A 17,602-nucleotide genomic window follows, 5' to 3' on the forward strand; every position below is an offset into this window, starting at 1 on the left:
TGCTGGAGGGTAGGTTGGGTGAACTGGAGCCCTCCCACCTCAGGGGGGCTCCAATACCCCACCCTCAAGTGAGGGCAGAAATGCCCCCCCCCCCCCCAGTGGAACTCTATTTGCTCTCTTTCCCCACTCCCAGAGGCTGGGAGGCAGGCAGACAGAAGTTACAGAAGATGCTGTGTTTCAAAACATCTTCATCTGAACCCTCAAGCAATGAAAGTTCAGATTTTTCACCCGACTGGCTATTTTTAAGCTGCACCTGTGTTTAGTCACAGTTATAGGCTGCTTTCTGCGGCCAGATCAGGAAAAAATTATCACTTCTGTCTGCACCCATTGTGACTTTCAGTGAAGCATGGTAAAAATTTGTGATTTCTCAGGAGACTGGACCCAATTTATATGATGAAGAGACATCCTAAAACGTATATAGGGACAAATATTCAGCCTAGCTCTGCTGAAGTCAGTGGAGGTTTGCTGAGTTGCATCAGCTGGTGCAACAGCCACTAGGGGTGCAGACAGGTGTTAGGTCCAGCTCATGGCATTTTACATAAAGCACCATGTGTTAGAGCACACTCTATGACCCAACAGATGTTCACCTATTGGGCCGGGGTGGGTAGAAGCTGTGAATGGGGCCCCTGCACCTTGTGCCACCTCCACCCCATTCCCCTGTTGGGCTGGGAGGGGCCAAAATTGGAGCGAGCCTGCACTGGTCCAAGCCAGCAGATGGGGGCACTCCAGCAGCTTCCTAGGAGGTTGCAGAAACTACCTTCTCTCCAGCCCTGCCTTCCCACTCAAGCGCTGGGCTATCAGTGAGGCATGGGGAGAGGGGAGAGGAAGGAGCTCCCAGTTTCTTAATCACCAGAGCTGGTGGGGCAGAGAATGGAGCCTCTGCATCTTGCTGCCCCCCCAGCTGTGATATTGGTGAGATTTAGTTTGGGCTACTAACATGAGGAAGTTCCATTTTCCCCACTTCCCTTTCAGTTCTGGCCATTCAGCAGCCAGGGGTAGCCAGCACGGAGCTCCTGGCTGCTGAATGGCCAGAGCTGGAGGAGAGGGTGGGGAATGCAGCCCCCTTGCCTCATGCACCACCCCCAGAAAACCCATCTGGGGTATAGGAGGTAGCCAGGTTGGGCCTGTGAGGTGAGGGGACCCCATTCCACCAACCTCCACCTCCCTGCAGCTCTGGCCATTCAGGAGCCAGGAGCTCCACGCTGGCTGCTCCCAGCTGCTGCATGGCCAGAGCTGAGAGGGAAGGGGCAAGGAATGGAGCCCCCTCAGCAGCCTGACCCAGTCCCCATCAATACTCCAGCTGGGGTGGGGGGGGATGTGAGGTGAGGTGGCCCCATTCCCCAACCATTTCCCCCCAGCTCTGGCCATTTAGCAGCTGGGTGTTCCCTATCCATAGTTTCATAATTTCATAGTAGGTAGGGTCAGAAGGGACCTGAGCAGATCATCAAGTCTGACCCCCTGCCATAGCAGGAAATCCTTCCTCCTGACAGCCCAGTGGTGGAGCTGGGTACCAGCCCTGCCCTGCCTCCTGTGCAAAAAATTAACCCGGGAAGGAACACAAGTTCCCGAAGGCACTCTGCTTTTGAGCAGTTTAATGTAATACCTGATTTAACCAGGGCTAATTTTTTGTGTGATCAGCCATTTTAAAAGCACTCTGCAGCTATGTAGGTATGTAATAACAGAGCTGAAGAGTGCTTTCAGGAGCCGGGTTACTTGAAAAATGTCACTTCTGCCTGCACTCTAGGTTACAGAGATCAACCATAACATTCCAAATTGCACTTGGAGGCAAGCTCAGAGATCAGTAGTGTCTTGATTTGGTGCAACTTATTGTATATGGCCAGTAGAACTGCCTAATTCTCCACAAGCTTTAATGTCTGTATAGTTTTGAAGGTTACCCTCTATGGTTTCCATGTAAGTACTTAAAGCAATCCCATCTGGTGATAAAGGAATGTGTAATCATAGCAAGACATAGTCATAATCGTCCTTTCAAACATTGATGAAGGTAGGCACTACTGACCTTCAGTCCACCTTACGTTATCAAAATCCATGAATACTCCTCAACTGACAACAGATGGACAGCTCCTATCACATTGTGAGATATAAAACCCATGCTATGTGGCTCTAACTACCAAACAGCACTGCTTTTGTCTTACTGAAATGTGATTCAGATATATTCCTCTCAATCAAATTTGTATCAAGGCTAATTGTGATGAAAACACAACAAAATTTCCAGACTAGATACAGCATGGTGTGTCACTCACATAACGATAAAGCATCAAAGTTCAAAATCCTATACCACCTCTTTCAGTGAATTTATAAGCTGTCAGAAGAAAATAAATTCATTTTTTTAAACTTTGGTTTATATTTTCTGTTTTTAATTAATGATGGAAAACTTGTTGGGGAATTATGAAAAACTAAAAAAAGGTGGTGGGGGGGGAATTCTGTGATAGTTTCACAGGTTGTATTGTACTGTACTTCAACAAATCAAGTACTAACTGTGACAATGTGATAAAATGTGTCCACAGTCTGTATTTCATGCATGAAAGGAATGCAATACATCTATCATTATAAATAGGACACCATAGTATCTATGATTTTTACAGGAAACAAAGCAAAAAGATTATATAAAATGGGGTGATGGTTTAGTAGAATAGCATTTCATTTTTCTTACTATTAATCTCCTGCAAACAGTTGTCAAGGCAGTTAACTAGAGGTGCAAATTACATCATATATATATATATGCACACACACACAGACATACACACTCACATACATCAATGACATGATTTTACTCATAGATCAAGTGCTTGTTTAAATATTATAATTTCTGCTTGTAATTAAATGCCCCTACAAGTGTTGACCATGGTTGAGGATACAAAATTCTGGGTGGCCTAAGTTCTTTTAAAAGTACAGCCCACTACATGTTAGCTAGAAAAATACAGCCTCTAGACTGCCATTTGATACTGCAGTTGCTTTAGAATTATCCACAGCATAGGGTGCAATTTAAGAAAAATCACATCTCAAAAGTAATTTAAAAAAAATGATTAAATTTGGCACACACAGGTTTGGCATAGGACGTATAGTGAGCTACTGACCTCTAGTTGAGAGAAACAAGATAGCTGTTCTACTCTAGTCATTTTTCTAAAATATATTTTCTTCCCTTATGCTGGTAGCCTAAGTAATTTCTGACTTCTGCAAGGAAAAAGGAAAAGCATTCATGTATTCTAAGGATATAATTCTAACCACTTACTATGAACCTGAAAAGCATCATTTTTAAAGATATGTTTCCCCCCAGTACTTTTTAGTTTGCAGTCAGAGATGAGCTCAGTAGAAATGAACTCAGGTGTATAGCAGTTAAAATTGCAGAAACCAAATAGAAGCATTAGGAGCTACTGCTCCTGTTTTCATATCTTTTCAATTTAAGATTTTGGTCTTCTGAAAATGGAAGCTTAAATGCCATATTACTTTCTCCTTGAAGCATCCAGTTATGTCCAAAGGTATAAATTCAGTATCTGCAGAACGTAAGTCTGAAAAGCTGATTTTTTCTCTTTTGCAAAATAGCTCTTTGAATAGTGAAGAATCAGAGGTGAATACTTCTAGCGCTCTTTGAATAGTGAAGAATCAGAGGTGAATACTTCTAGCAATGCTTTGGGATCACTGAAAAGGCAGAGTTATTCTGCAAGCTGTTGAACATGTAAGGAAATACTCTTGCAACACTGGGCAATTGGAGTTCACCTCAATTTCTTGTACTCTGAGTGTATATGCCGATGAATAGGTTTTAGAACTCATCTATAAAATGATAATCATCCATAGACATTCTTATCCTATCTGTTCTTCCCATTTATTCTTTCTATCCTCATCCATCTACTTTTAAGCACCTTGAAGATAATATGGTGAAAATAACAGACAATATGGATTTGTCAAGAACAGTTTATGTTAAACTAGCTAAATTTCCTATCAAAGTTAACAGGATTTGTGGAGTATAGCCCTATATATGATATATCTGGAGTTTATTAAGACTTTTGATGCTGTTTTATACAACTCGCTCAAGTAAACTACAGAAATCTGGTTTAGAGTTAACTCTAGAAAGTGAATATACACTGGAAAACTGTGCTTAAAAAGTAGTTAACAAGGGCTCACTCTCAAACTACAAATATAATTCAAAAGTGAGATCTGCCTGAGGTACAGTACTATTCAATATTTTAGTAATGACCTGGATGATGCAGGAGAGTGCCTGCTCATTAAATCGTCAGATGATACTAAAGTGGAGGGAGTTGCAAGCAATTTGGATCAGAATTCAAAATGATTTTGAAAGGTTAGAGAAATGGACTGAATGGCTTCCTGGACCAAAATCTGCACTTCCATGCAAGGGACATCCTGGGACGTGTTGGCCTTCATCCTTCCATAAAAGGTAACAGTCTCTTTTCTTACAGGTTGGTTGACCTCCTACATCGGGCTTTGAACTAAATATGATGGGGGGAATCTAGAACCTACAAACTGTGAGACATGCAGAAGTACACCCAAGTAAGTACCAAGGGGCCCTTTGGGCATCAGAATGGGGGTGGGGGAGCATTGAAGACACCATTTGGAGGGCTCAAGTGCTTCTATACTAATGCTAGGAGCATGGAGAACAAGCAGGAAGAACTCGCACTTCTGCTTGCAGATAATAACTTCGATTTAGTGGGGCTAAGAGAAATCCAGTGGGACCCTACCCATGACTGGGAAGTACACATTTAGGGCTACAGGTTGCACAGAAGGGACAAAGTAGGGAGGAAAGGGGGTGGGGTTGCTCTCTATGTAAAGGAGCACTATACATCTACCCTAATCAAAATGGGATCAGAGGAGGAGAAAGTTGAGGCATTGTAGGTTAGGATACATGGAGGTAATGGGGAAAGGGACTTTGTGGTGGGGGTCTGCTACAGACCACTGCACCAAGAAGAAAAGCTAGACTTGGAATTCGTGAGGCAGCTCTCAGAGGCTGTACAGTCTAGGGACATGGTTGTCATGGGGGACCTAAATTATCCTGACAACTGCTGGGAGGACGAGTCAGCCAAATCCAACCATTCACGTAGGTTCTTAACCTGCATGCAGGACCTTCACCTAATGCAGGCGGTATACAGTCCCACTAGGGGGAGTGCCCTACTGGATTTGGTGTTGCATGGGGAAGCTACCAAGAAGGGGTATACCTACTTGGCCAGCACTTGCAAGGAGGCAGTTAGAAAGGCCAAAGCAACTACAGAGCTGAGGCTGGCAACACAAATTAAAGACAACAAAAAGCATTTTTTTTAGGTATGTAGGGAGTAAAAGGAAGGTGCAGGGCAGCATAGGACCCCTACTGAACAAGGAGGAGCAATTACTGACAGAGAGAGGGGGAACAAGGCTAAGCTATTCAATGAGTTTTTTGCCTCTGTGTTCCTGAACAGGGCTCAAGATAAGTCTCCTAATGGGTTCTTTGGAGGGACACGAGCCTACCAACTGTTGACACTGACTTGGTGCAGAGTCACTTGGATGGCCTGGATGTGTTCAAGTCAGCAGGCCTGGATGAGCTGCATCCAAGGGTACTAAAGGAATTGGCTGGTATCATAGCAGAACCACTGGCACGGCTGTTTGAGTGCTTGTGGCACGTGGGTCAGGTCCCAGAGGACCGGAAAAGGGCCAATGTAGTCCCTATTTTCAAGAAGGCGAGGAAGGAGGATCCGAGTAATTATAGGCCAGTCAGTTTCACCTACATCCTTGGAAAGATCTTTGAAAAAATTATGAAGGATTATATTTGTGGGAGCCCAGTGGGAAAAATAATGCATCAGGGAAACCAGCATGGATTTATAGCAGGCAGAACTTGCTTGACCAATCTGGTTTCATTTTATGACAGGGTCACAAGATGCTTAGACACAGGAGTAGAGGTGGATGTCATTTTCTTGGACTTTAGCAAGGCCTTTGATATGGTATCTCATCCCATTCTCATAAATAAATTAAGAGGCTGTGACATAGATGTTTACATGGTTCAGTGGGTGGCAAATTGGCTTAGCGGTCGCACCCAGAGTGGTAGTAGACGGTTCGGTATTGACCTAGAAGGATGTGAGTAATGGAGTGGAGTCCCACAGGGTTTGGTTCTCGGATCTGTACTTTTCAATATCTTCATCAGTGACTTGGATGTGGGCGTGAAGTGTACTCTGTCCAAGTTTGTGGATGATACTAAATTGTGGGGTGAAGTGCACGCTCTGGAGGGTAGGGAACAATTGCAGGCAGACCTGGATAGGTTAGAAAAGTGGGTAGTACACAATAGGATGCAGTACAACAAGGACAAGTGCAGAGTGCTGCACCTACAGCGCAAAAATATCCAGCATGCCTACTGGCTGGGAAGTGACCCTCTCAGCAGCATGGCAGTGGAAAGGGATCTCGGAGTCATAGTGGACTCCAAGATGAACATGAGTCGTCAGTGTGACGAAATCATCAGCAAAGCTATCCACACTTTATCATGCATCAGCAGATGCATGACCAATAGATCCAAGGAGGTGATACTTCCCCACTATGTGGCATTGGTTAGACCACAGTTGGAGTACTGCATCCAGTTTTGGGCACTGTACTTCAAGAAGGATGTTGATAGACTCAAGAGGGTCCAGAGGAGGGCAACTCATATGGTTAGGGGCTTATAGGACAAGCTCTATGACTGTAAACTTCTTTATGGTAAGGGTGGCCAAAATTTGGAATGGGTTTCCAAGGGAGGTGGTGCTCTCCCCTACTTTGGGGGTCTTAAAGAGAAGGCTGGAAAAGCATCTGGCACTCTTTCCTGTGTAGGCAGCGGGTCGGACTCGATGATCTGTTGAGGTCCCTTCTGACTCTAGCATTTATGAATCTATGAAGCACAGGATGAAATTCAGTATGGACAAATGCACTCTATCACACCTACCTAGGAAAAATCAAGTGCACAAATACAGCATGTGGACAAACTGGACACAAGTCGACAATACTGTGAAAAAAACCAGATGCCATACATTCATACTGCAATGCATTAATAGAAGGATTGTATGTAAGGCACATCAGATAATCCTTCCACTCTGCTCAGCTCTGGTATGGCCTCAAGTAGAGTGCTTTGTTCAACCGGAGAGAGAAACTTTGTCCAGAGAACAGCAACCAAAATGATGAGAAGTCAGAGGTCTACAGAATATGACTTGTGAAAAAAGACTAAAAAGACCAGACTTTTTGCTTGGGCTAGAGAAGACTGAGTGGAGACATGATACTAGTCTTCAAAAATTTAAATAGTTCTCACAAAGAAGATTATAACTGTTCTCTATTATCACTGGGCAAAGGACAGGTAAAGGGTTTAAATCAAACAAGAGAGGTTAGCCAGCAGGTAAATTTTTCTAACTGTGGGAGAATTGAGCACTAAAGAATATTTGAAAATGTTTATACATTTTTGGCAAATCCTACAGTCACCCAGAAAGGTAACAAGCTAATGTGGTTCTTCTGACTAAAATATCCCCAGTTTCCAGCTTCAGGATTATAGTTTCTCTTCTTCTCCCTCTGCGTAATGCACAACATTTTTGATGGCACCTCTTTTTTGGTATTATCACACAGATGAGTAAATTTAATTTTGAAAACAGGCCAAAATGTGGCCAATGAATTGGGTCCTCCATAAACCCAAAGGGTCACGCTTCATGGAAAAAACAACGGAATGTCCATAAATGCTTATGGATGTCAGATTCTGGCACTCACATTTTCTAATTAACATCTGAAGAGCTACTCTGGATTAATTTATTATCAGAAGAGCTACTCTGGATTAAAATAAGATAGTGGAATCTACAGTACAGAAGTGTTGTCATTTGCCTAAGATCACAGTGGCATGCTTTTACAGACAAAAACAAAGAATTGAAATTCTAGTTCTACACTAAACAGATTTGGTCACATTTTCTCTCTAGCTAGTCTATTCTGGTTCAGGAATACTCCATCTATTGTACTCAAAATGAGGTTCTTATTTTATATGGAGTGCAAGATTTTTTAATAAGACAGTGATTAAGAGCTTTTCATTTTTGCTCAAGGTCTGTGTATACAGGCATCAACAATTCATCTGATGAACGGGGAAAAAAAATTAAATTGCCTTGGCAAATACTGGAGACTAGAACAAACAAACAGGAAAAGTACTGTTAAGCACGATTACATTTAGTTTTAGTTTTTTTACGTGACTGTTTATTACTGAAGGCTTGAATGCATGCTCTTTTTCAGTATAATCAATGTAGCCATTTGCTATTAGAGGTTTAGTGGGGGAAATCATTTCTTCTGAAGCAATTTTTTAAAATGCCAGATATAATGTAATATGTGTACAAAGTACTGAAGTTTGCAGCTCTCTAATTAATTTGTGATCTATTCATATGTTGTTTGTTTCCTATTTTTTCTGCCAACCAATTATACTAGACATCCATCCATAATCAAGCTGCCAGGACCCTCTCAGTTGGGTGGTTACATAAACAGATTTTGTTTTTATTATCTGAAGTCCTTCAACAGTTATTTAACAAGTTATTATAGCATAAAACCTCTGAGATGTGCCATTTTGATCTCAATGCTGTCGAGTAGTTTTCCCTCTGAAAAAATATCCTTAAAGAAACATGCATACATGTTGATAACAAAAACATTTATAGAAAAACAGTATAGGCTAGTATACCCTCTGAATCAGGCTAAGTAGCACCTTTCAGTCAATTGAAATCTGTGGGACATCTCAAAAAAAGTTAGCAGAGGTATCCTAGCCTAAACCCATGTTGATAAATTTGACTATGTAGTCTAAGATTATTCACAGAATACAAAACAAAATAAAATTGACACACATGAAGAATATTAAATCTTCCTTTTATAAGCAATTCTGTGTATTCTCAGAACTTTTAATAACTGAACATAATAGTCGTTGAAAACACTGAAAACTTGAGACAAGCATTAGACAGAGAAGCCATCTGGAATTTAAATTAATGTATCTTTGTTCTGATTAGATGTAATCCAGTTAAAAGTTGTAATAATTATTTCCCATTTTCTCTGCATTCTTAATAGTTCTCTTAAAAAGATCCCTGAAAAATAGTTGACTGTGCAATGAATTCAGGTGTTTGCAACATAAAGAGTATCATTCGGTGTAAAGCAAAAGTGCATTCAGCAGCATCCTAAAAATAAAATATAGAATCAGGCAGTGAGCCTACTCCTGTGTAGGTCTACCCTTTAAGATTTGCAAAGGAAGCATTGTATAATTCTATTATTTATATTTATGTCTGCAGTGCTGTGGTAATATGAAGATATATAACTTCTGGGTATTTGTAGACTTGGGTAAAATTCTAGAAAAATTAACATACCTTTATTAGGCAAAAGGTATATTAAAATGCATTTTTTTCATGGAATAGCTGCTTTTCTGTGAGTGCTTATCAAATTCTGAGCAGACGTGTTGTGTTGTTCTCAAAACAAAAACAAATAACTATTTATATGTATTCCACACAGGAGTTAGAGAAAGAAGTAATTCCAATAAATGGAGAACCATAAAGTTTTATGTCCCACATTTAATAGCTTTGAATCTGACACATTGCATTGATATGTATAATATTACAGTATTTTTGAATGTCATTGTGTTATGATTCCTTTCTAGTCACCTTGACTTTTATCTGCAGAACCATAAGCATAAGGAACCACATAAAGCAGAGAGCATACATTAACCTGCATGCTAGCAGCACTGATGTTACTATAATCTTAGCTTTCTGTAAAATGCAACTCAAATATTAATTGCCTTGTTACTTTACCTTATCCTTTTTTTGTTTTTCATCTTGGTATATGGTCCAGTGATCCCCATCATTACTGTATGCAAGTTTATAAGAACCCACAAACTGTACATGACCAAAATCTTTAGCTCCTTGTGTAATTATGCCAGTCACTTTCGTAGGAACAAGGAGGTCAACCTGTAAGAAGAAAAACAATATAATACAGCACAGTTAAAATATTTCAAGTTCAGAACGTGTTGTCATATTCTGCAAAAGAAGATATTCTGGAGCATGTCACATTAGCTTTGTGGTGAAAGAGCATGAGGAATACTCAGGATAATTCAGGAAAGCCATTAAGTTCTGTCAAGAAACCAAGCAAGGATTTTGTAAACTAATTTCCAGAACTTCCTCTACCTTTCATTAACTGAAACACACAAATCTCTTTCAAGATTTGAAATATAGCTACTGGAATGGTAAGAACCAACATTTTTCATTCATACAAAAGGGATTTTAAAATAACTGGTGCTTGTCTCCAGGCTTCAGTGTTCACATACGTGTTCCCATATCTCTATAACTTAAGGCTGATATTGTCACATACTTACTTGATGTTAATGATATGTACCTTTTCTTTCTTAATTCAACCTACTTCCCTTGGCACGGTCTGGCACTGCTTGTAATTTGTTTTTCGCTGGATCTGTCTTTTAAGAGCCCTTTCAATCTAAGATCAGATCCTTAACTAGTATAAATTAGCACTGCTCTACTGACCTCAACAGAGCTATACTTATTTGCATGAATTGAGGATCTGGCCTAATCATTTTTACACTTTATCTGCTCCTTCTATTCATCAGATACCTGGCATGCTGAACCCTACCTTTTGCTCTATGTTGACTTACTTCCGTATTTTTCCTCACCCATTCTAACTAGGAAATGCATTTTTCATTGCAAAGGGAGTTGCCTGAAAACTGCATGTCATGCCACAGAATTTGATTTCAGTTCTTTATCTAAGTGCATCTTGCTTCAAAACAGTGTGGATCCAGTGTGCAGGGTCAGTTTGACACAGGAGCTGCTGGACACCCCACACACTGGGCAGCATAGGTTCATAGGTGCAGAGTCAGAAGGGACCTAAGCAGATCGTCAAATCCAACCCCCAGCCCTGGGCAGGAATGAATACTGGGCTTATATGACCCCTGGTAAGTTTAAGCTTGTATGACCCCAGCTAGGTAATTATCAAGCCTCCTTTTAAAGACTCCGAAGGTAGGAGCCAGCACCACTTCCCTTTGGAAGCTGATTCCAGATCCTGGTCGCCCTGACTGTGAAGTAGTGCCTCCTGTGCTTGATGTTGGCATGTGCCAAGCCAACATCATGCGCTGGGCCAGACTGGCTTTGGCCACATGCAGTGCCTGAGACCAGTCTGATGAGGATGCTGTTTGCGACAGGTGTGCAGAACTAGTGTCAAGCACCGCATGCACCCATGGTCCCACATGCCACATGCAGTGCACTCAGCCTCTGTGCACCATGCGTATATGGCATGGTGCCCCAGCCCAAGACCTAGAGACAGCACCGCTGGCCAAATGATAGGGCTCCACAAGGATCTGGCTCATGGACCTTATTTTTCACATACCTAAGTTATAAAAAATATACTTGTACAGATTTAATGCAATGATATAATAGTACTGCAAAGTTCTACTGCTTCTCATAATGTATAAACCTAAGTAAAAACTGAAGGAATTGTATCAGCTGACTCTGTTTAGGGAAGGAATTGGGATAGGAGCGATACTACCCTATGATGCTGCTCTAGAAACTCACATGTATGATGTGATAATTGGGTTTTTTTCCTCAGTGCTAGAGAGTCGATACCGTTTCATAATACAATTTGTCTTCATTTTCTTATATTTTATAACTATTATTTCTACTTAGTAGTATAGGAGTGTTAGTCATGGACCAACACGGACAAAAAGAAACTCTCTGCCTCAGAGTTTCCTATTAAAAAGTGCAGGCATACAATGATGATAAGTAGGTCACAGTAAGTTAGAGCTCTAGTTTCACCTGCCCCCTCCCCATTTCTCTACAAGAGTAGGCCAGTCCTTTATTATTATTATTATTATATATTGGTTTTAAATATTTCTGCTTTTCTATCATTTCTTCTCCTGTTTTATACACTTGCTTTTCTCTTTCCTTTTCTCCTCCCTTGTCATGCTTTTATTTCTTTTACTACTTTTACTGTTTTAAAATGAAGAGAAAGGAAAGAAATATGAAGAAATATGTTTTTCCTCCGCTGTCTGAAGGCAAGGAGATTTGTGATTGTCTTCTAATACCTAGTTCCAGTCTCAGCTCAACTGCCAAGAAAGTCGTCTTTTCCTGAAGCTGGCAGCCCCATGGAGCTAAACGAAGAGAACTGTGAAGGGAGGCCAATAGGCCATTGCTGCGAAGGAAGTACAGCTCTTTGACATAGTTTGGGTTGGTTTCATGGAGTATACTAAAGCTAAGGCAGTGTTTTGTGGAGAACCAGGGCAGCAAGCAGAGAACTCTTTTACATGATTTCAATGGACAGCCTTACCTTTTAAGCTAAATGGAATTTTTAAGATATTTAAATGCATACACCTAAATATATGGGCTATTTCAAAGTCCACTGAAGTCAATGCAATCACTGAAGTCAACGACTTGCAGTATTCAAATACTTTTAAGTGGACCTCTGAGGGACAGCTTTTGTAAGCTATATCAGGACAAAACTGAAACCTTTAAAAGATTTTTGTGAAAAAAAACCCCAAACACTGCCTGTAAGAAAGCCATGAGCCTGGTGTTCTGAGCACTCTTCTAAAATGAGACATAGGCTTAATAATGTGCTCTGATGTTCTGCATTTCAGGTGACTGCCATAATTATCAGGCTATTCTGGGGTAGAGGTAGTATCTCTTTCCTGATGGAGCTGTTCTGCTTGGTATAAGTACATAAATACTCACTAGACCAGAGATGGGGTGAATATGACTGAATCCATAACTCTGTGGTTAGGAAACTCCCCAGGAATATGCTAGACCCATATTAAAGTACCGCATCCAAAGCATATTTATTTACTCTTGCAACATTGTAAGACCCCCAAGACTGATTTATATTCACCCCAGAGGGCACAAATATAAAATGGTGAATGACTGTCTAAGCAGTACTGCAGGGAAGGAAATGGCAGCTATGGGAATCACAAGATGACTATGAGCAAGCAACAAAATAGTTACAAAACAGGCTAATAGCCTGGTAAGTATTAACAGTATGTCATATGCAAATCATGGGAAATGATTCTTCCACTTTGTTCTACCTGGTGAGGCCTTATTTGGACTGTGTGTCCAGTTTTGGATACCAGAAAATAAGAAAGCCATAGACAAAGTGGATTGAGTCTAGAGAAAAGGAACAAAAATGAACAGAGGTTTTGAAAACAATATAGGTGGAAAACAGAATTGTTATAAAGATGGTGGCACTGAATTATTCTCTATGAACACAAGGGGAAGGGCAAGAAATAATGGGCCTAAAGTATAAGAGAGATTTAGGTTAAATATTAGAAATAAATTTCTAACTATAAGGATGGTAAAGAAATGGAACAGATTACCTAGAGAGGTTGTAAAATGTGTTACTGGAAGTTTCCAAGTGCTGTTTAGGCACACATTTGTCTGGGAGGGGCTGGACAGGAATGATCCTTGATCAAGGGAGTAGACTACCTTTGAGGTTATTCCCTGATTCCATGAAGGGTGGGCAGTGCTCTGACCTTTAGATGTTGCAGATAATCTAAAATACTACAAGACTGACACCTGCATGTTACAGATGATCTGAAATACTGCAAAAGACTTGTGGTACAAAATACAGTTGGAGTGTTGTTGTAGCTGTGATGGTCCAGGAAATGCACAAGTATTTTGGTGATATCTTTGATTGGACCAGTACAAGCCACTGTCTGATCTGGCATTTAACTTAGCCTCCACCCCCTGTAACTGCTTCTTTTCAAGACCTGAAGAAAGGCACTGTGGTGCCAGTAGCTTGGCTAACATCTCTCCCAACTATACTGTTGTTTCAGTAGCATGCATCACCAAAACCCCTTGCTTTTCTGTGATAAAAGTATACAGAGCTCAAATCTAAATCTAAAAACACAGTTAATTAAGCTGCACACATGTTAGTATTCACCACAAGGAGAGAATATGCTTAGCGTTTGGAAAAAGACACATGAATGGCAATGGATTTAATCATTTTAGAAGTGTTCACATGCACCAATAGAACGTGCATTGTATGAAGAACGAAGATGCCTACAGCATCACTAGCCAATGGGGAATTTTTCATAGGAGGACAGTGTTATAGCATATGATGGACTATTCATCTAAAATAAACTGGGACATTTATTACTTCTATGTTGGACATAAATGATTTCAGAAACACTGATCATAAAACTGAAAAAGGCTCCTGCCTTAGAAGGTAAATGAAATTCAGGGCTTACAATGGTGAACTAATACTCATTAAGGTAGTACATGAATTAGCTGTGCAGGGAAACAGTGGATTGGTAAGATATAATTTATGGTAACAGCAAGAAATAAACTACTCATCCTTGATCTTATTAAAAGGATATGCTCACTGGTAAGGCAGGGGATTAAAACATCCGAGGAAGAATTTGAGAAACTTTTCCAGAGGTGAGCAAAGTTCTGATCCGAGTATAGAACAGAACTGAAAAAGAACAATTATGCCAGGATTCATGTAATCAGAGGCCGCGTCCACATGAGCAGGAGCATGTATTTGCAGTAGCACAAATAGTGTTGCAGTGCACACCCCTGTTCATGTTCTTTGCAGTGGGACACATTGTCCTGCTGCTCCATGTGCTGCAGGGTTGGGGGTTGGCTGGGGTCCAGTAGGCAGCCCCCGTGCTGAGGCACACTGTGCCCCAGCCAGCTGAGGAGCGGCACATGGAGAGGGCTGCCTAGGTCTGTGTGCTCCCTTGTCTCCATATGCTATGGAGTCCCAATTTTGAGGCACCTTGCACCCCAGCTAGCTGGCTGGCTGGGTTGAAATGTGCCTTGAGCTGGGGACTCCATGTACCTCAGCGTAGAGGCTTCATAGCAGAGCCTCTGCGCTGACGCATGCGGAGATGGGAGTAGCTGGCTGGGGTTCAGGATGCTTTGAGATGGGACCTCTGCAGTGTGTAGAGACAGGGGAGCAGGCAGTCCTGGGCTGCCTGCTCCCCATCACCATGTTTATCCTGACTCATGGCATTTCAGTATGCTTTTCACCACCTTTTTGATGTTTTATTTTTTGCTACCAGGAAATCCCGGTAGCAAATTTTGCACTAGTGCTATAAATTAGCAGTGCAGAGCACAGTTTAATGTACAACATATACAATTTTTGGTGCCACAAAGAAGTTTGAGGTGCCACAAACCAGATGTGCTTACACGTCTGGATCCAGCTACAATGTTTGCCCTTCCCAGAAATTCAGGAGCTTGGTTTGGTAATCACAGTGTAAGTAGAAGAGCCAACTAGTGTGTTCATTGTAGGGATAGAAATATTGAACTCTTCACTTACACATTGACTCCAAATGTGTCAGCTGAATTCCAGCAGGTGCCCTTGGAAAATAAAAGTTGATGGTTGTCCACATTCAATACCTTTTCATATCCTGGGGAAATGTATTTTCCTCAGTTTACCATTTTCACTAAACAATACAACAGATTATTAATGGCATAGAACAGTGTTTCTCAATCCATGGGTCACAAGAATATATGAAAGGGTCGCAAACAAACTTTAGAAACAAACTTTAGATTTTCCTTTAAAGAACAAAAACTTGGGTAACCACAGCTTTTCCCTTACAGGCTGGCATAGATCCAGCCTGTGTGGGGCTCCTTGGGCCCCGCTTGTCTGTTCCCTCCCCGCTCCTCCCACACACCCTATCCTACACACCCTCCTGTGCCCCACACACTGGGGTGCTGGGGCCTGGGAACAGGGGTCAGAAGTGAGGGGCATTGAGTCTGGACTGGCCATCAATGTTTGCAAATGGGTCCTGGTACAAAAAGGGTTAAGAACCACTGGTCTAGAAAGCACTAAGGTTTATGTAGATGATGTTGTGACCTGGGGAAAAACAATAGAAGATCATTAGAGGAGAGGCTCTAAGCAACTTGGAACCAGGACTTCTGGCCTAAATCTAAACAAATAAGAGTGGAAAACTGTGAAACAGGAATATGCATTTTCAGGAGAGAGATTAGCACTGCAAAGAGTGAATAACAGTAAGTTTAAGGCCATCAGTGATGGGCTTGCAACAGAAAAGAAGGAAGGGGAACAAAGATTTCCTATAATGCTGACCTATGTTGGGAAACTTATACCTGATCTAGCTGACCAAAGCAGTGATCTGAAAGCAAAACTATGCAAAGATATCCAGGGGATATGGGATGGAAATCAATTTGTGAAACTTAAAGGAGTTAATTAAAGAAGCCCCAGTCCCAAGGTACTGGGATAGTAAGAGTAAAGTAAATTATCTGCAGATGCTTTCAGCAAAGATATTGGCATAGCTAGAATTAATGAATTTCCCCACCACCTGTCAACATGAGTGTTGAGGTCTCAAGGGAGACCAGTGGGTCCAAATGATAGTATGGCACATGGCAGAGACTAAGTAAGCAATGATAGTTTAGTTAATAGACTGGTTATGAATATTTGAAATTTCATATTTATGTTAACATTGTTAATTGTTACTATGGCTATGTTTGGCTGAGAATGGAAGATGTGGGGAGGTGTAACTTTAAGAGGATCCTACATGAGGCATTTGAAACCAGTTATGTTGTCTCTGACCCATATTATCATTTCTGATCAAAATGGAGGAGACCACTTGCAGACTCCTTAGTTCTGCATGATTCCTGAAAAATCAACCAAGAATGTAGAATTAAGCTTCTAAACCTTTGGGAGCCTAAATGGTCTTGTTTTCAAAAGAGCTATCTGCAGTGGGAGCTGCAGGTTGTTCCACAGGCTAAATATACTTTTAATAGGATTTAGGCACCACATCAATATGCCATGTCTATTCTGCAACTTGCTCTCTATGATATAGCCTTGACCTTAGAGTTCTCTTATTATAAGTTTTTGAAAGGAACACTTGTTTTGCTGAAAATTAATGCCTGTTTTGTTAGTAAAAAAAAAAAAAATCTTATTATATAACTCTTTTTAAAACTCTGAAAGATATTTAGATGGATTTCACAAATATTTTATGTGAGTATGCCATTCAGAGTATATCCTATTGAAATTCAGAACAGGAAAATGCCTCATTAAGATTCAAAGGATTTCAAAGGTAAAATCATAATAAACCTTTATTATCACACCAATCCAGAGTTAATAAAAATGTCCCAGTAGCAACTGTTTTATGGTTATAGTACAAATCCAATGGCCTTGTACTCTTGTTCTGGAAAATGACATGGAATCCTGAGAGTTGTTTTGGCATATATTTTTTGTCAGTTTTTTCTATCAGAATTTTTTCATGACACTAAATAGAAATAATTTCATTAAAATTATACAAATACAAAGTTAATAAGCAAGATTTATAGTAATTGACACCATGCTGATAGCTGTGCTATCATACATTTCTTTATCTTTTTCTCCACAAAGGACATATCCCCACATGCGGGGGCATGCATTTGCCTTGGCACAAACAGCAACACATATTTGTGCCGCTGCTTTGTGCCCTAGAGCACACCTCTGCATGCGTGCTTTGGTACGCACTAAATTATCTTGGGTGGAGTAGGAGAGGCTAGGGCAGCACCTGTGCTGGTCCCAGCAGCCTTACCTGGGGTTCCTGGGGGACTCAAGGGCAGCAGCAGTGCTGATCTGGTCACACAGAGCCTGGCTGGCAGCCAGAGTTTGGGTCTGGATGACTAGGCATTGTTTCTGG

General features: G+C 41.1%; 1 protein-coding gene across 1 annotated transcript in view; it reads right to left on the reverse strand.

The window, feature by feature from the left end:
• EDIL3 (EGF like repeats and discoidin domains 3) overlaps positions 1–17,602 on the reverse strand; it is a 354,955-nt gene that overhangs the window by 13,436 nt on the left and 323,917 nt on the right. The window contains exon 10 of the mRNA XM_019531712.1: positions 9,765–9,920. Within this exon, the coding sequence (XP_019387257.1) occupies positions 9,765–9,920 (156 nt within the window). The remainder of the gene's footprint in view (positions 1–9,764; positions 9,921–17,602) is intronic.

The sequence above is a fragment of the Crocodylus porosus genome, unplaced genomic scaffold (genome assembly GCF_001723895.1).
Source record: "Crocodylus porosus isolate Cpor-Errol unplaced genomic scaffold, CroPor_comp1, whole genome shotgun sequence".
NCBI classification, from domain to species: Eukaryota; Metazoa; Chordata; order Crocodylia; family Crocodylidae; genus Crocodylus; species Crocodylus porosus.